The sequence below is a fragment of the Heliangelus exortis genome, chromosome 1 (assembly GCF_036169615.1).
Source record: "Heliangelus exortis chromosome 1, bHelExo1.hap1, whole genome shotgun sequence".
NCBI lineage: Eukaryota > Metazoa > Chordata > Aves > Apodiformes > Trochilidae > Heliangelus > Heliangelus exortis.
The window spans coordinates 123,482,939-123,502,011 of record NC_092422.1 but is presented as its reverse complement, the minus strand read 5'-3'; the positions used below and the strand labels follow the sequence as shown (position 1 = coordinate 123,502,011).

Here is a 19,073-nt window from a genome sequence, read left to right as displayed (position 1 = left end):
CTCAGACGCTGACAAACTTTTAACAGTTCCGCGAAGTCGGGCGGAGCGAGCCCCCAAAAACCCCGCTGCTGTCTTCCCTGCCAGCAACCCCGGCTCTCAGCAGGTTCCACCCGCCGCCAGCTCAGCCCTAGGCGAAGAGCTCCCGCTCTCCGGAGCCGCCGCAGCCGCACGCCGCGGAGTCCCCGGCTCCGTCCCGAGGCCAAAGTGCCCGCGGCGGGGCTGACACCCCCCCCCCCGGGGCGGCAGCGAAGTGCGCGGCAGTGCCCGCACCCCTACCCGCGGCAGCCGCGCCCAACCCGCCGCTCCGCTCTTTTACCGGGGCGAGAGGGGGACGCAGCGCCCGGCCCCGTCGCGGCTGCGGGGGAGAGTCGGGCGCAGTCGCTCAGCGCTGCTGGGACAGGGAGCGCAGCGGCGACTCCCGCTCCGTCCCACTCCGGCACCGTCGGGGCAGCGGCGCCGTCCCTCCCTTATAACCCCACAACCCCCGCCGGAGCCGGGCTCCGCAGGATGAGGCGATGCGAGGCGATGCAAGGCTCTCCGACCACGGGGGCGTGCGGGCTGCCCGCCTGCCGCCGCCCGAGCGGAAGAGAACCGCCGCTCCCCAAACTTTCCCGGGGCACTCACCGGCGGAGCTCATGGTGCGCCCCACGCGCCGCGTTCCCCGTCGTCCCTTTACGCCACGGCCCCTCTCAGGGACGAGGAGAAGGAGCCCATTGTTCCCCCGCGCCGCCACACAGCAGCACCCGCACCAGCAGCAGCAGCGGCAGCCGCGGAACCCGCCCGGCACCGCCGCATAACGCCCCGCGGCTGGCGGCAAACTGAGCGCCGGCAGCGCCCGCCGCCAGACCCGCCGAGGCCACCGGCACCCGGCAGCGCCCCCTGCCGGACCCGGCGCCTCCGCTCACCAATCAGCACCTCCCGTCACGAACCCTCCCGGAAGTGGGCTCTCGCTATGCCTTCTGGGGGTTGTAGTTCTTCTCGGCGCTAGGCACGGCCCGGCCCGGTGGGGAGGGGCCGCCGGCGGGGCGGTGGACTCCGTTTCCCAGAGTGCCCGCAGGGGGTGGCATGGCGGAGAAGGATGACACCGGAGTTTGACGAAGAAGTGGTGTTTGAGGTGGGATGGGGGGTGACCCGGGGCGGGTTGGGCCCGTGTCTCTCCGCCCCCTCGCCCAGGCGTTGCGCCGCGGCCCCCGGGGGCGGCGTGCGCCGGGCGGCCCTCACTGACCGTCGGGAGGGAGGCGGGCGCGGGGCCCGGCCCGTCGGAGGCAGCGCCTGCCGCCGGCAACCTGCGGGAGCCGGTGTGGGGCCGGCAAGCGGGAGCGCTGCTCGCCGGGACCGGCGATGAGGTGTCCCGCGCTGCGGTGCAGCCTGGGGACCGGAGCCTCCCCACGGCTCGGGCCGAGGGCGGGACCATCGGCGGGAAAGGGATCCGGGCCGGCGCCGAGGCCAAGGCTCAGCCCCGGGAAGGGGCCGTCCTTTGTGCGGCGGCCCGGCTGGGCTGTGCGGGTCTGCGGGGCCGTGGTGCCGGCGGTCCGATCTGGGTGAGGTGGAAGCGCGGCGGAGCGGCAGGCCCGTCTCGGCGGGTGTTCCCTCAGAGCCGGCGCCGCCGGCCTGTGCCAACCATGAGGGGCTGAGGAGAGGGGTACGGGGCGGGAGGGGGTTCCTTGCCGGCGGCACCGGCTCGTCGCTGCCGGTGCAGAAGGTTCGCTGCGTTGTGTCAGGCTTCGCACCGCCCTGCGCGGATCACTGGGCTGTGGGGCTGGGGGTGAAAGCAGCAAAGCCGCTTTGTAGCTAATAAATCCTGCTGCTAAATTAGTGTAATTCACGCGAAAGGTACATTTCAGCACGCACCCAGCTGCGCAATAAGTACTGAAGCTGTCTTTCTAGTGTTTGTATAATTTACATAATTTCCATAGACCCTTTAGTGTTGCATCTCTTAGTTAAAGGGGTGACACTATCACGCCGTGTTTTAAACAATGGTTACAGATGCCTGATGTTGTGGTTCTGTGGAGAGCACCCCTGCTTTTGCAGGCGGACAGAGACAGTGGTGGTAGAGAAATACTGTCATTAAAATTACTAGTTACTATAATAGTAATAAGGCTTCTGGTTTCACCAGGGTGTAAAAAGCTTCCTGTGTGAGGAATGCTTTTTGTGTCAGCTGTTTAAGTACTACCTGTTCATGACTTTGGTCTGTACCACAAAGTTTTGTGTTTATCCACAACCAACCTCAAATCCTAACAATAAATTGCTGCTATGTTAAATCACTTCCTTTGATGGCATAAATTAATTTATTTCACCGGTATAAAGCACGCCCTCTGCGTTGTGTTCTTCAGTAAAAGTGATACTCATTTTACAGTTCCACAGTTCTTAAGTTCTACAGTTTTGATTGGAAAAGTTCTGCTGCATAGGGAATAAAGATCTCCCTGCATGTGCATATGTAGTTCACTATTTTCTTTGCATATTGTGAATGGATTTCCATCACTAGTAAAGGCTGTTGGACACATTTCTCTGTAAGTGTGTGTACATACACACTTATAGGTGTACTGAATAATATAATAGGATGTCTTTCATGTATTAGGGTGTAACTAAGCCACAGTAGGAAAAATACAGTTTGTTTGTGGTTGGTTGTTTTTTGTTTTGGTTTTTTTTTTTTGATTGGTTGATTGCAGAGATGGGTGAGGTACCCACTGATAATAACAGGTACTTTGAAATACCCCAACTGATAATAACAGGTACTTTGAAATACCCCCAAAATAATTTTCAGAAGAGCTTAGGAGTGGTCCTGCTACTGTAAAATGAAGGCTCCATGGAGAATTATGCACACAGATGAGCTGAAGATGGAAATTAGCTAGGAGCTGAAACACATCTGGGTAGCTAATGCTACAATGAGTTTATGTTTTAATTTATGTTGCAATTTCTTTCTTGGACCCCAAATGCACCACATGAATTGTCTGTGGTTTCTGGGAAGCAATTAGGATTTTTCTGCACCTCCCATTTCTTCACTTCCCACACTGTTCTTCAGTGGTCACTGTTGCAGGGAGGCTTTCAGCATTTAGACCTATGTTACATCCAGCAGCTGTTATCTCTGGGCTTTGGGGCCTCTTGTGAACAAGATGTAGGTCAGTATTATAAGTAGTAGTGCTGTGCTAAGAAATGCATAATTGGGAAATAAGTGGGTTCTTTATGTTTTTCATAACCAAAAGATTGGATAGGAGAGGGAAGAGAGGCAGAATGGGGTATGCCTGTTCCACATAACCTACTCCACGTCACAGTTACTCCCTGTGTTATTTACTATACATTTTTCAGGTCATAGCTCTGTCCAACATGCCCTGAATACATCAATGACAGCTGCCTGCGTTGCAAATTATGCAGCATAAAACAGATGATGGCCTATTGATAGGTATTTATGAGTTTCCAAGGACTGATAATTTTTCTCAGTATAAAAGTATCTTTTACTTTAATGTATCTCTGAAGGAAGGGAAGCACAAACATGGCGTTGGTGCCCTGGGAAGCAATATTTTCCACCCAGCTCAAGACCCATGGCAGATTCTTGTGGTTGATAACAATGAATGGTGGGCATTTTACCCTATCCACTAAGTGCTGCCATGCTCTATCCAGTTTATAATGGAATTCCTACAGCAGCTGGTGATTTTCACTCACTGACTGCATAGTCCACAGCATTTCAGTTCTTGCATTTGTTACAACTGGTTGCTCCTGGGGAGCAACTAGTAATTTGTAATTAAAATGCAACAAATATTGTGGGGAGGGGACAGAACCCAAGAAATAGAAGTTCCCCCTGATGCACTTGGCCTGTGCTCCTCTGCCGGTGGTGTGTCAAATTAGAAACTGCTACAGTGGAGAGTAGATTGTACTAAAACAATGAATAACAATTTTTAATTAATGCCAGTCTTAATTATTATGGGAGATCATGACATAGGAAATGTGATGTTAAGTTCCTTGAGTTTTTTTACAAAATGGGCTAGAAGACGGAATGCTGTAGTTACAGTGTAGTGTGCACTGCAGTTAGAATGTGCTCCAGAGACCTCTGGAAAATTGCATTATTTTATGTATTTTGATATAAGGGTAGAATTGTGTTAGATTTTTTTGTTACTGTTTGGGTTATGTCACCTTCTCCTTGTTTTCTTTTTTTTCAAGTGTAAATTAAAGAAACTTTTTGTTCAAACTGGCTAAATTTCTGCATCATTATTCCAGTAAGAGGACTGTGTCAGAACTTGATAGTATTTGCCATCTAATTTCTGACTTTACCTTTATTCATGGCCACTTCATACCTACGTGTACTTCTGCTAATATTATGCAATAGCTCATATAGTTCTTACATTTATCTAGGATTTCCTTATCCTACTGTATTTATAGAAAGCAATCTTATTCTGGCTAAGAATTTTGCTCAACTGAATACTCCCAATATATTTTAACAAAACAGTTTTCCCTACTGGGAATTCTTGTTTGAGTTTTGTTTGTTTGTTCTACAGGGAGTTTTTTTACATCTACCTCAGTCTGAGTTAATCTTTCTTTACCTGAGCTTGCAGTATAGTACTCAGCATTCTTGCTGGGATATTGTACAAATATATTCCCCTTGCTTCTGCTGGGAATACTTTGTTTCTTGCATCTTTGGCCTACAAGCAACTTTTTCAAGTCTACCTACTGTTTAACTTGGTTGCAGTGTGGTAGGGTAACTACTCATATCTGCCCTTATTTTTATCAACCTCATCCACATTATTACAGAGTATGTTTTTATTAGTCCCTCTGTGTAAGGTCTTGCCCTTCTCTGCTGTTAAATTGCATGCCATTAGCATGACCTAAACAAGGTCATCCAGTTATTTTTTTGTGATGTTTCAATCCTTTTCTGCTTATAAGATGTTACCAGGAAATTGCACTGTCATGCTTTTTTGGTCTGAGGTTAATTAAGGAAGTTCAAAAGCTTTGAGCGAAGACTCATTCTGTAGAAACTCCATTAGTAACCTTCAGTGTGCACTCACAGCCCAGTAGGCCAGGCACATCCTGGGCTGCATCCAAAGAAGCATGGCCAGCAGGGTAAGGGAGGTGATTCTGCCCCTCTACTCTGCTCTTGAGACCACATCTGGAATACTGCATACAGCTGTGCAGCCCCCAGCACAGGGAAGATCCAGACCTGCTGGACAGGGTCCAGAACAGGGCTACAAAGATGACCACAGGGCTGTGCACCTCTGCTACAAAGACAGGCTGAGAGAGTTGGGATTGTTCAGAAGGTTCTGGGGAGACCTTATAGTGGCCTTCCAGTACCTGAAGGTGCCTAAAGGAAAGCTGGGGTGGGACTTTTCACCAGAGAAGGTGGTGACAGGACAAGGGGTAATGGTGCTAAACAAAGAAGGTTAGATATTAGGAAGAAATTTTTCACCATGAGGATAGTAAGATACTGGAATAGGTTACCTAGGGAGGTTATTGATGCCCCCTCCCTGGAGGTGTTTAAGGCCAGGTTGGATGAAGCCTTGTGCAACCTGGTCCCCTGGGAGGTGTCCCTGCCCATGTATGGGGGTTGGATATTGATGATCTTTAAGGTCCCTTCCAACACAAACCATTCTCTGATGCTGTGATTCTTCTGATCTGATAGCTTTCTGTTCAGCATAACCCACTGTTATCTCTGTCATCTGTATATTTGGTTCCTTTCCCATCTTTTTCATCCTAAGTGGTATGACACGGAATCAAATCTTCACATCCAATATGGCACATTATAAAATGTCCATATAAACTTCCTGCATTTCCTTTGTCTAGAAAAATTAATTGCCTTGTAAAAGAAAGAGACCGAGTAAGTTTGACACAATCAACCTCTGATGAACCCATGTGATATCTTCTTTGATGATCATTTGTTTTCTTCTCTGTCTTTGAATTTTGCAAGAAAGAATAATTATTCTCAGTAGCATGCTGGTTTTTGGTCTGGTTCATGGGCCTGACATATTCCTGTCTGCTTTTTTCTCCATGTAATTAGAGGCACTATGTTTGTTTTTTTTTCACTTTTGAGTTTATACTTTTATTAAAAATCCTTTCTGATGAATCTTTGATCTCTTGTGCCCATTCTTTCAGAACACTGAGATGAAGATGATCCAAACACTGCTCTTTCAGTGCATTTTCAGCTCCCAGTTTCTGCTTCCAGTTTAAACATTTGCCCTGTATTTTAATGAGGTTGTGCAAGCTGTTTTTTACATTTGGATAGATATTAAAGCTTATCTTAACAGAGTCACAGAACAGTTGGGATTGGAAGGGACCTCTAAATGTCATCTAGTCCACCACCCCTGCCCAAGCAGGGCCACCAGGAGCTGGTTGCCCCAGTACCATCTCCAGACAGCTTTTGATTATCTTCAAGGACTGAGACTCCACAACCTCTCTGGGCACCACGTGCCAGTGCTCTGTCCCCTCTCAGTGAAAAAGTGTTTCCTGATGTTCAGAGGGAACCTCTAGGCTTTGCCCCTGGTCCTGTCACTGGGAAGCACTGAAAAGAGCCCGTGCCTCTCCTCTTTGCAATTTATGAGCATCAGTGAGATCCCTCCAAGCCTTTTGGCTGAACAGTCCCAGCTCTCTCTGCTTTTTCCCGTGGGGAAGATGTTTCTTCCTTCAGGTTCACCCAGACCATCATTGGAACCTAATCCCAGCAAGTCTTCCTGACTTTCAGCTATATGGTTCTGCTGGAAGAAGTAGAGCTGACTTTTGTTGTTTTCCATTTCAATGCTGGTTTTTTGCAGAAGGGAGTTAACCCACACAAGATTGTACTCACACACACAAAAAGATCTTTTAATATCCACTATGTCAAACTGCCACCACCTTGGATTTTTAAGACCTTTATCACATCCAGTGTTTGAAATATAAAGCTTTGCATGTAGAATTGTGTAAAATATATACAGAATTAATTTAATTACTGTAAACATTTTTAAACATTTTAAACTTTTTAGTTAGGAAAGAATGCTTTCTCCACTTGAGGCATTGTTTTAATTAACTAATGAATCTTGTGCCAACACCAGTTCTGTCCATATTATTTACTTGATGTTGCTGTTCGCTAAGTATTTCAGTACTAATGGAAATACATGTTTAATAATAGCCTCCCTAAAGGTTGGCAGAGTGTATACAATGGTAGTGTCACTGTTTAATATTTTATCCTAGATCTAGAAGATCTGATCATTAAGACACTTCAGACTTTTAAATTTGGTATTTATTGTCTGTCCTGTTAGTAATCCCAGACTGAAAAACACAGTATAAATTGTATATGTGATCTTTCCTGATTTTATTTTGTGCAAAAGGGAGAATATTACCAAATTAACATAATGAGACTTCTCTGGCTCACCTACCTGCATCAAATCTCAGAATCCATACTAATATATATTTAAGAAAAAAACCTAGTGTAGCAATGAATGTAAAGAGAGTAACAAATGTCAGGTTCAGAAAGACAATTTGCACTGCTTAGTTAGGTAACAGTCCAAGATGCTGCTTGGTGCTGAGGAGTATGGCGAATGCCTGCATAAAATGTTTTGATACACAAATTTCTTAAGACTTATGAGAGATTCCAGCAAGAGGCACCAGCATTTCCTAGCATACTACAACTAAATTCAGAGCAACCTTTAGCTGATGTGTCCTTTGCACGCCTACGATAGTAAAATACGTCTAAAATGTGGTGTTTCTTTGCTTCAAATATTGGTACATCACTAAACTGAGATGTTCAAATCCTCATCTGAACCTTTTAAAACCAAATGTAGCTTTTATAAAAACACTCAGTGACATTTGTCTTCACAAATGCTTTCTCCAAAAATTGAACTGTTCAAAAAGTATTTCATTTAAGGAATGGAACAACATCCCTCCCACACAGGAAACCTAACCTCAGAAACTTTATTGTGATTAAAATTTAAAGTCACATTCATTCAAAAACCTGAAAACATTAGGGCTTGTAAAGTAGTGTGATTTTTGTCAATTATCAGACTTAAAAAATGCTACGTTCTTAAAAAGAATGTCTCATATGTTATAAATTAGGAAAAAGAAAAGCTGAAAAAGAACATTTGCACAGCTTCAATGCTAGCATCAGTAATGCTCCCTTAACAGGATTTTACTCACCAAATATTGGGTGGACTAAAGATAGAGTATGCTCATTTTATACATATGCTTGAAATAAAGCCAGTTTTAAGTACTCAGTTCTGTCAAAACCTCAGCTCACTTGCCATTCTGATGAGCTGGCTCTGAGACTGCTTTGTCTGCCTGAAGTGTGGGGCTGTTGATAGAAGAGGTGTCTGAGCTTCACTCACCTTTTCCAGCTTATTCCCATCTTATGCTGGTACCTGGATTTGTGGGTGATGCTGTGAGGTGGTTCAGGAGGCTGATTAGACTGTAAATTAACGTAGCTAAGGATGAAAAAATAAAAAGATTGATTTTTTTTTTTTTTATAATCATATCAGTGTCTTGTTCCATTTGGCCTTATGAATACTACCATTAGTGTTCTAAAATGGTACTGCAGCTTTCATCTGCACCCACTGGTAACAGCAGATTAAATTGACCATGTAAATGCAGCCTGGGGAGATCTCTGTGCTGCAAATTGCAGTGTACTGTAGAGACACCTGGACTAGTGATGGATGGTGTATTTTGGATATCTGGCTTCTCAGCAGTCTGCTAAGGGGAAGGGGAGAACAGGCTGTGCTCCTTTTTATCACACGATTGGGAGTCAGGTGATACTGGAGAGAAGATAAAAGAACCTGCAAGCTTAAAACTGGGTAATGAACAAGTCTGGTTGTTGCAGAGGCCAAATAAACCCACCAGGCATTTTTGGGTAACCCTAATGTAATATCTGATTGGATAGAGAAAAGTGTTATATGGGCTGTATGGTGTGTTAACCCATATTACCTTAATTATTTTTAATAGAAAATTTGAAGATAAACATGTATGACAACCCACAGTAATTTTTCACATCTGTTGGCCCAAAAATTTTTTAATCCTCCACTGTGTTAATTACTCTGGGGTCATGTTTACAGTTAATCCTGCAGTATTGCTCTCACTGCTTCAAGTCATAAATCCATTTCCTGTAGACATTTGCATTAAAAAATTGTTTCATTATTCTTTTAGTCTTTTTGGTGTGTCTGTCTCGTGTTTCTTGGGTGCTCTTCACTTAAGAAAAGATGTTTGCTTATATTTTGTTGTCACTAGGAGTCAGAATTAACATGATTTATAATGGATAAACAAGTTATTTAGAGCTGGTGCTTTAAAGAGGTTTCCAAAACTTTTCAGAAATACTCCGCCAGTTCACCAATCAGATGCATTTATTTCATTAATTTAGTTTTGAATGTAAGTGAAGTGTAAAATTTGTGAGTTGTTAGTGACTGGTATAAAACAAACCTGTTCTCCTGTATCAGCCCAGTCCCATGACTTGGGTGATCTGTGTCTTCCCATCCTAAGCTCCAGGTACAGAGCTTGGCTGGCCTGTAGTCCTGTCCTCCAGCAAAAGTAACATTTACCTCTCTGAGTTTCAGTTTTTCAGGTATTACTCTGTCCATATCGGAAAGGTCCTGCTCAACCACCTGCAGAAAATCAAAAGGGAAGAACTTTCCTTTGTCACAGATGGAGTGATACAGAACTATACAGAGGATATAAAAACTTACTGACTTTTCAGGACTTGTGTGTGTGCGTGCGTGCAGAATTAGATCTATATTGCGCATCAGAAAATATCCAGGAACAGTAATAGATGAATGACTTTCAAGTAATTTTCAGAGCCTGCTTCTAAATCCAATGTTAGAGTAGTGCTGGAGAAACCAAGGTCTACGCTCCTGTGGCTTTGCAAGCAGAATAGGAAATTAAATTACTTTTTTGCTGCCTTGAAGTCTTTGTCTAATGTGAGCCCTGCCAGTGCCTGGCTCTTTGTCAGCTGGAGCACAGGAGGAGGTGGTTACCAGCCAGGAGAATACGACCCGGGCTTTTAAATAGTGTTGCTTGGAAAGTCTTATTAGTGGCTGCATGGAAGATTGATGCGCAATAATTCTTCCAAGCAGCATCTTTCTAAAAGCCTTTAGCAATCTGTCATCCCTTTTCCCTCCCCCCAGTTAGAGAGCCACATTAGTCAGGAGAAAACGGTCCTGGGAAGTTTCAAAGTGCATCCGCTGATGCCGTCAGGAAAATGCTACTGTGCAGGGGCAGAGGTGCAGTTTTCCTGACAGCTCCTTCTCATCCTCGGCTCGGGTCATCCTGGAGGGACAAGCAGAGAGAAACAGGGAGGTGGGTGAGATTCTCTCAGGTGCATGGGAGCAGTACCGAAGGGAAAAATGGAATACCCTCTTCCAGGAGACAAAGATCGCGCTGTCTGTGAGTGTCAGCTCCGCTGTTTCAAATCTGTGCATTGAGGGGAGGGAGTAGATTTCAATACTGGTTTCTGTTGTTTTTTTTTTTCAAGTTAGCCACCTGTTCAGTGTATTTCAGCTTATGCTGTCTCTGTAGTAGAAATGTGTAATTTATGTATTTGTTTAAATGATAATTCACAACTTGTAGTTATTTTGGGGGTGGTTTGGCTCCCACAGTGTTTCTGGCATATTTGAAACCTCAGCTTTGAAAAAAAAAAACATGTCCATATTTTAAGAAGAGATCTTTAAACCTCTTACTTTGTGCAATGCCATTAAAATTTATTTTTAAAATTAGTTGGCTCCATTAGCTGTGGTTGGAAACTAGAGCAGGGCTTTACTAGGTGGTAAATTTTATCACAGTAAAGAACATTGGGTGTGGGAAGCCCCCGTCTCTAATGGAGAAATCCTGAGTCATTTTACTTCATGGCGCATCAGCAAAAACAATTTGGGTGTGGCTTTGATTTTCATCTGCTGTTGTAACAAGATTTTGAAAGCTAACAACGTCTTAATCTGATTCGTGACTACAAAGGTTTTTCACAGAATACACACAAAATGCCTCACATATTATAGTGCAGTATCTGTGCTTGCAAGCCTGCAACAGATTTAAGTATTTGAGTAAATATTTGTAAAAAATAAGCTCTTCTCTGAAGCTAGGGTATTATCTACTAGAAGAACCCTTCCATCACATAGCAGTAGGCAATGCTATATATGTTTGATTATCCTTTAATGTTTGGCTTGGTTTTGGTTTTTCACTATTATTATTTATTTTTACTTTAGGCTTAGAGTTGAAAACCTGATGTTTAGTCTTCAGTTTAGGTGATGTTTTTTTCTAACCAAATCAGTGCTGTATGTCAAGTAGCATTAAAATAAGCATTGGAAAAGGGTTAAAGAACAAAACTAATTTAGTGGACTGTTCTTTAATCCTGCACAATGTATCTTTGGTTTAGAAAGAGACTCAATCACTTTCAGCAATTGAAAAAAGGAGTTGTAGTTAAACATGGGTATGTGAGTGAATTAAATTTAGTAGTATAGTTTTAAAATCAATATGCTCAGGCAGTTATGAATGAGGAGGAAAGGGTTTTCTTCCTTAATTCTGGAAATGGGAGCTTATACAAGCCTATACGATACTATAAATGTCTGGTTACAATTTAATGGCTTTGCTGTATGACTGATTGTAATGAATTAGAAAAGTCATATGAAGATAAGTGGGAGTCTTGTTGTAATTCTCTGAAGAGTCCTCAGAACACTCTGATTCTTAAAATTTTCAAGAACTGTGTTCCTGCTCAGTCCATCAACTGTTTCCAGCTACCTTCCTTTGTGAACTAAAAAGATTTTCCATGTATAATTTATAAAAAGTACACCAAATAATAATGCTGGTTTGTCTTCTGTCCTAGAACTGTTTTCCATTTCCAGAATACATTTTGGACAAGTAGCATAATTTTTAAAATGCCCTGGTGTAAATGTAATGCCAGTCTCTTGTATCTAAGTGGTTTCAGAAAGTGACTTAGAAGAAGAAGAAGAAACTTTAAAAAAACTTCAGAAAGAAATGCAACATATTGCAGGAAAAACCTTTTCTCAGTATCCTCATTTACTTTAGAAAATATTTTCCATCAATAACTGGTAGTGTGATGATAACATAACAGTAAGCTGCATTATTAATAATTTGTTTTCTTCTCTGCTTTGTAAATGATTCATTACCGTGTCATTCTACCAGAGACAACTAAAAATAAAAAAATTAACCTGACAGTCAAACATGAATAATACTAGCTATTCTAGTTATTATCTAAGTTGAGAGTAGTTGAAAGTAAAGATTCAAAAGTACATGAAAATACTTCCTGTATTCCTTCCTGTACTAATACAAAGACGAAATTTTATCTTTTAAATTCCTTTTCTTCCTGTGCAGTTTTCTTCCTATGCAGTCTGCTAATGTTCCCATCAACTGAAACAATCTTGCTGTCCCTTTACTTCACATAAAAGCTTTCTTTCATGTCTTTTTTTTTTCTTTTTTTTTCTTTTTTTCTTTTTTTTTTTCTCCAAATGACAAAATATTACTGCTTGCAAGGATGAACTTTCTGGTATGTTACTAAGACTGTATTATCCATAATATATGCAGATATGTAAAATTAGTTCTCTTTATATATATATATATATATATATATATGTTGGACTCTTGAAAATAGGAATGCCTGAATTTTAAGAAAAGAAAATTAGAAGTAGTTGTTTTTAATCTATGGCATTTGCAGGTGAAAAACAGCTGAGCCTGACAGTGCTGATGAATGACAGCATGAACTGAAACCAAGGAACTTTTCTCACAGAAGTGCCTGTGCAAGAACATGTGCATATCTATAATTTTTTTTTTCAGGCAGGGGAAAGAAATTTAATAGTGAAACATTTGGGTAAACTAGAAATTCAGAGCTATAATTTGTGTGGCATCAAACATATTAACAATAAGTATTGTTTTTAAAGCTTTGTGAAGATGAAAAATGTTTTGTAAGCAAGAAGTATAATACTTCTGTCTCATACTGAACCAAGTGGTACATGGTGAGATACTAGAATGACAGGTTGCCAGGTTGGACAGGGCTTTGAGCACCATGCTCTAGTGGGATGTGTCCCTGTCCATTGCAAGGTTTTGGAACTAGATGATATTAAGGTCCATTTCAACCCAAACCATTCTATAATTCTTTATAGGTTATTTTAATGGTATCCTATTGCAATTCATTAGTTGCGTAATTAAAAATTTTCTGATTCTTTGTTAATATCAGAACTTTCATATGAATGTTCGTGTACATAAAATGTACCCCTTGAGTTTTAAAAATTCGTACTTAAAAATAGTGGATTTTCTAGCTGTTAGTTACATATGTCATGGGAGAAATTTGTGATAGACTGTTGGAGACATTCTCTGAATTATACAGACTACACAACTTTACAAGTGGCAGGCTTGTCAGTATCATTTAAAGTTAGCATCTAGGACATGAAATATAATAAAGAAATGCATAGACTGTGTTTTTATCTTGATGTAGGCTAGGGTATGTATGCTATCAGTGATATTTCTAATAGAAGAAGAGTGTAATTTTCAATTTTTCTGACAAAAATGTAAAGCTGAGCGAGACAAATGTGTGAGAGGAGGGTTGTCATAGCTTCAGTACTTTCTGGAAAACTGAAAGAGGAGAGCCCTTGAAGGAATATGTGATTAACATGCAAGTTAAATTTTAATAGCGTATCATTTGCCCACTCAATCAGAAAGATGCTTGCCAGTACCAAGCAGCAATAAAAATTGAAAATCTACCTATAATTAAACCCTGTAAAAGCCTTTGCAAAGTTAATCTGAAGGAATTTATATAAAACCTCATAAGGTGCCTGCATTCCACCTTGACTACAAGAAGAAATCAAATCACTCATCCGAACTAGGAAACAAAGTTTCATTAACATTTGGAGAGATGCTGTATTGCCTGTAGAGTAGAAAATTAATTACAGTTAGATGGAAGGATTTGATGTTGCCAAATACTCCATAAGAGGAAAGAATTGGGCATTCTTACAACTATGCAATATTTCATTTAGTAAAGGTAGGATTTTAACTAATTCTCTCTCTTCAGTGTACAGAGTCTCTGTCTCTCTCCCTGCCTTCCTTCATCCATTTTTTGTGAGGAAATGAAACCAATCTAAACAGCATTCATATTCCAAGTTTTATCCTGAAGTTATTAAGTGAATTTAACAGTGTCTTAAATAAGAGAAGTATTCTGGTCTATTATATTTGAATTCAGTAATTCTGGTAGATTTTAGAGAAACACATCTTCATTCTAGCCTGTCCAGAGCAGAGCATTGTTTAACTAGGGTTAGATGCTAGAGTTAAATGCATTAGAAAGCTTAATCAACTATGGAGGAAGAGTACTTGGAAAAAAAGGTAAGAGCTGTCACACTGGAAAAAATCCCACAAGGAAATGAATCATTAACCTATCCCAGCAATCTGCACAATCCCTGTCATAGTGGGTAAGGGGGGTATTTTGTACCTGTGAGTTGGTACAAATGTTTGAGTTTCAAGTTATGACTGGACACTGAATCTGTTGTGAGTAACTCAAGCAGAGCAGGCAAAAGTATAAATTTGCATGCTTAAAATAGGTAAGCATGACCCAAGTATTACTTTGGTGTTAGGGTTAAAAAAAAGCATCCCTAGAGGTAATAAGTTAATTTTTTCAGCTGAGTTCCAAGTTTTACTGGATGTCAAACAGTCATTTGAGATTTGGCCATGTTGGAATGGGGGCGTTTGCAAGTTGCACCAACAAGTTAGTGATAGTTAATATAATAATTTGTAGTAGCTGTTCTGTTCATGGTTGTTTCTGCAGACCTCCGCAACTTGGTGTTATATACTGTTAAGTTTTTAGCTTTTATTTATCTTGTTGGTAGTATGTTGTAATTCTTAAAATGGTTTGTTTTCTTCCTATGCAGTTTGCTACTGTTCCCATACTAGTGTGTGATGTGGATAAAATTCTCCACAGGTCAAAATTAATTGTCAACCAACTGGGCTATTTAAGACATCAGTGAGAAGTTTTCATAAAAGCAAAGTCTCTTTACATATCCTGAGTAGAACCAGGGTTAGCATAAATATCCTTTCCATCAAATCTACTGTAGATTCAGACACATATGTGGACTGAAAACAGAAAAATAAAAGTTAAGTAAGCTTAGATATCTGATGCAGACAACAACAAAAAATTCATAAGTCTGTATAAATAAATATCTAAACATGTAAAACCACAGTCTCTGGCAATTAGAATTGGGAGTGACCAGAAGCCTTTTTTTAATTTGTTTTTCTATTTCTGTAAAACACTCTGTAGGTTCCTAGTCAGGATACACTGAGTCTTCATTTCCACTAGACCAGTTTGCTCAAAGCCCCATCCAACCTGCCCTTGAACACTTCAGGGAGGGGGCATCCACAGCTCCTCTGAGCGACCTGTTCCAGTGTCTGACCACCCTGACACTAAAGAATTTCTTCCTCATAGCTCATCTAAATCTATCGTATTTCCAATTAAAGCTGTTACTCCTTTTCCCCCAGCGCTACCGGCTGGGCACAGAGTGGTTGGAGAGCAGCCAGGCAGAAAGGGACCTGGGAGTCTGGATTGACAGGAAGCTGAACATGAGCCAGCAGTGTGCCCAGGTAGCCAAGAAGGCCAGTGGCATCCTGGCCTGTATCAGGAACAGCATGGCCAGCAGGTCCAAGGAAGGGATTCTGCCCCTGTACTCAGCACTGGTGAGGCCACAGCTTGAGTCCTGTGTCCAGTTCTGGGCCCCTCAGTTCAGGAAGGAGATTGAGGTGCTGGAGCAGGTCCAAAGGAGGGCAACCAGGCTGGTGAAGGGACTCGAGCACAGATCCTATGAGGAGAGGCTGAGGGAGCTGGGGCTGTTCAGCCTGGAGAAGAGGAGGCTCAGGGGAGACCTCATCACTCTCTACAACTCCCTGAAAGGAGGGTGTAGCCAGGGGGGGGTTGGTCTCTTTTCCCAGGCAACTCTCAGCAAGACAAGAGGGCACGGTCTCAAGTTGTGCCGGGGGAGGTTTAGGTTGGACATTAGAAAGAATTTCTTTACTGAGAGGGTGATCAGACATTGGAATGGGCTGCCCTGGGAAGTAGTGGATTCTCCATCCCTGGAGATATTTAAAAAGAGACTGGATGTGGCACTCAGTGCCATGGTCTGGTAACTGCAGCGGTAGTGGATCAAGGGTTGGACTTGATGATCTCTGAGGTCCCTTCCAACCCAGCCAATTCTATGATTCTATGATTCCTCTCACCACAGGCCGAAGCCTGTCTTCATAGGAGAGGTGGCCCAGCTCTCTATCTGGTCATCTTAGAGGCCTTCCTCTGGACTCGCTCTAGCAGGTCCGTGTCCGTCTTGTGCTGGACATCCCAGAATTGGACACAGTACCCCAGGTGGGGTCTCAATGGAGTGAAGCAGAGGGGGACAATTGTCTCCTTCAACCTGCTGGCCTGGCTTTTTATGCAGCTCAGGGTACAATTGGCTTTCTGGACTGCAATCACACGTTGCTGACTTGTGTCCAATTTTTCATCCACCGCTGCCCCAAAGTCCTTCTCTGCAGGGCTGCTCTACGTTCATTTCTGGTTGTGGGGCTCCTGTGTTCACAGTCGTGTTTTGTGGGAAACGGGAAATGATTTTTAATGTTGTTTTTTTTCTCTTTTTTTTTTTTTTTTTCATAATATCTTTCAGAATTCCCCACTCTACCAATATCTGCAGGATTTGGGACACACAGATTTTGAAGTATGTTCATCTGTATCACAGAAGGCAGAGCAATGTGCAGCAGCAGAAAGCCAGAGAGAGAGGACTGTGCACGCTGCCCAGAAAGTGAGTGCTCACCTTGTTCCTATCTTCTCAAAAGAGAACAGCATTTATGAAGAGAACCATTTACAAATGGACAGAATGAGAAGAGATAATTATAATTCTCTTACTGTATTTAAAAAACAAAGCCACCAAACCCCAACCAACTCTCTGCACATATGTTTGCAAACACTTGGTTTGCCAGTATAGTTTGGAGTGTTTCGTTGTGCCTATGTAAACTACGGAAGAAAGAGACTTTGCTGATTAATTTTTTGAGTATTTTAAATTATCTTATTTACTTGACAGTATTATGTTAGCTTAATGTGACATTCTGGGAATAAAACCTGTAATTTTCAGAAATGGAATATTTATAGTTCCCAGCCTTTTCAGGCATTCAGTTGCAAAATATCACTCACTCTGTAATAAAACATGCTAAGAAAGAGGCTTTCTGGGAAGTATGAATACCATAACCAATCTGAATGAGATAGAACTGTGCTTAGGTTATGACAATTTTCTAACACTGACAGCTGACAAGGATCAACTGGTTAGCTCAGGCTTCTTATTTCTCTCTTGTTTTAAGTTAAAGGCTAGTGGATAAACATTTGGGTATTAAAATTATGCTTGAGAATTTGGCCATTATGACCTTATTAAAAATAAATTGAATTTTTTGTTATTGGTGGTGTACAAGCAATGTGACTCTGTGACTCCAAGGAGGAGCTGTGGTGTAAGTGAGGAAATTTCTGTTTTGAGGCAGCTAACATAGGAATTTCTTTGCAATAAGTATATTGAAAATTCAGTAGCTGGTCTGTCTTCTCCTTAGCACCTAGATGGAGCATCCAAACAGCAGTTATTTTCTGCCTACCTCTTTCACTTTGACAGTGGAAAATTCAATTTTCAGTGGCCGTGCTCCAACTATGTGCTAAGCCAGGAGAAAAAAGAGGCTTCCATGGAGACTTATCTGTCCTGACCACTTCAATCTGAGGTAGACAGTGCCTCACAATTAAGAACTTAAACCAAGCATTCATGGCTTGATGCATTGTTTTTGAAGAATCACCGTTTCTTTCTCCTCTCTTCCCACCATCTCTAGTAGCTTCCACCTTTGTGCACCTTAGGTCATCTGATTCTTGCCTACTGTGACTTTTAAGCTTCCACTGGGGCTCAGTTTTCCTGTTGTTCATTCCTGCTTTATTCCTCCTTACCCATCTTCAAGTCAGAGCTTCACAATCATTTTCTTCTTTTTTGTAACCTCTGCTGCTTCGCTCTTCCACTATGCTTCATCTTCCTAATTAGTTGGCAGTGAGCAGAGGAGAGCATCATCCTTTCTCCAAGCACAGGCAATGTGATACGAGTGGCCCTGGGATCTCCAGGTCCCCCTAGAGAGGGAAGGATGATAAGGCAAAAGAATAGAGCTGAAGCTTTTCTTAGGGTCTTTTCTCAGATAATGCCATATTTATGTGTATCTGCTGCTCAGTACTCTGATGCTTCAAGGAATTAGCCAAGTAATATTCTCAGTTGTTAGGACTGATTTTAACAAAATGTCTTCAGTTTTGTTCTTCCCTTGTTTTTGGTTAGAAGTATTTTTTTCTTGTGGGAGTTTTAATCTATTCTACCCTGTGTAGGATCTTAGGTGGGGTAGGATTTGGAAGTGTGTTTATTCATGTGGATAACATCAGTCAGGTTTTTTCTGATCTGGGGAAAGAATGTGTGGTTTTTGAAATGTTTGCAATAGTATGGTGTAGTTGCAAGGACTGACATGCACAGACTTTGAAGTGAAAATTTAGAAGTTGCAGTGTGAAGCTTATTCATCTACCAGTATTCAGAGAAGTGTTGATGGGTCATATTTTCATACTGTGTTCCCATAGACTGCAAAAGCTTCTTCACACGCTCTTTAGTCCATTTGAAAATAAAACATGAAACCTTTTGCTTTGGTCTTCAGTCCTGTTGGAGTCTATCTATCTTCATGGACAGATTGGTGATGATTTGCATTCACCTGTTGGGCAGGTTCACTGCATCTTTTGCTTCACAGCCTCAGTCCCCAGTTTCTGAGACTTTTTAGTCCTATTGGAAGTGTGCCACATCTTCCTGATCAAAGGTGATCATGTAGTTAAGATGCAGGCTCCACTAAGTACCACTGTGTGCTCAGCACAGGGATTAGACAGGGCTTGTAAAAAATAATTATACTATAATAAGAATCATTAAGTTTAGTAATGTTCATCCATGCTCTTGTAGAGATTACAGCTTTTCAGAAATAATGTAGGGAAATGATGAAGGGGCTTCATACAGAAGTCTGGTCTCATGTGTTGCCCAAGAAACAGATAAATTAAGGGGATGAAAATTGATTCCTGCAGTATCTCCATACTTTCTTGGCTAGTTTCTCTAATAGAAGATTAGTTTAAA

General features: G+C 42.2%; 2 protein-coding genes and 1 long non-coding RNA gene across 15 annotated transcripts in view; 2 read left to right on the top strand and 1 right to left on the bottom strand.

The window, feature by feature from the left end:
* The window catches only part of FGD6 (FYVE, RhoGEF and PH domain containing 6), a 75,130-nt gene extending 74,244 nt beyond the window's left edge, over positions 1-886 (bottom strand). Inside the window, exon 1 of the mRNA XM_071764698.1 lies at positions 625-886. Coding sequence (XP_071620799.1) covers positions 625-637 — 13 coding nt within the window. The 5' untranslated portion in view covers positions 638-886. The remainder of the gene's footprint in view (positions 1-624) is intronic.
* VEZT (vezatin, adherens junctions transmembrane protein) overlaps positions 1-19,073 on the top strand; it is an 86,898-nt gene that overhangs the window by 125 nt on the left and 67,700 nt on the right. For 12 of the 13 annotated variants that reach the window (XM_071764718.1, XM_071764711.1, XM_071764786.1 and 9 more), the window contains exons 1-2: positions 873-1,114; positions 16,569-16,703. In XM_071764718.1, the coding sequence (XP_071620819.1) occupies positions 1,079-1,114; positions 16,569-16,703 (171 nt within the window). In that variant the 5' untranslated portion in view covers positions 873-1,078. Of the gene's footprint in view, positions 1-872; positions 1,115-16,568; positions 16,704-19,073 lie in introns of those variants that run through there. The other variant, XM_071764745.1, reaches the window with a different exon arrangement.
* On the top strand, positions 1,641-4,183 carry LOC139805934 (uncharacterized). The gene is made up of 2 exons (XR_011730056.1): positions 1,641-2,700; positions 2,733-4,183. It is a non-coding gene; the product is annotated as an uncharacterized lncRNA (long non-coding RNA).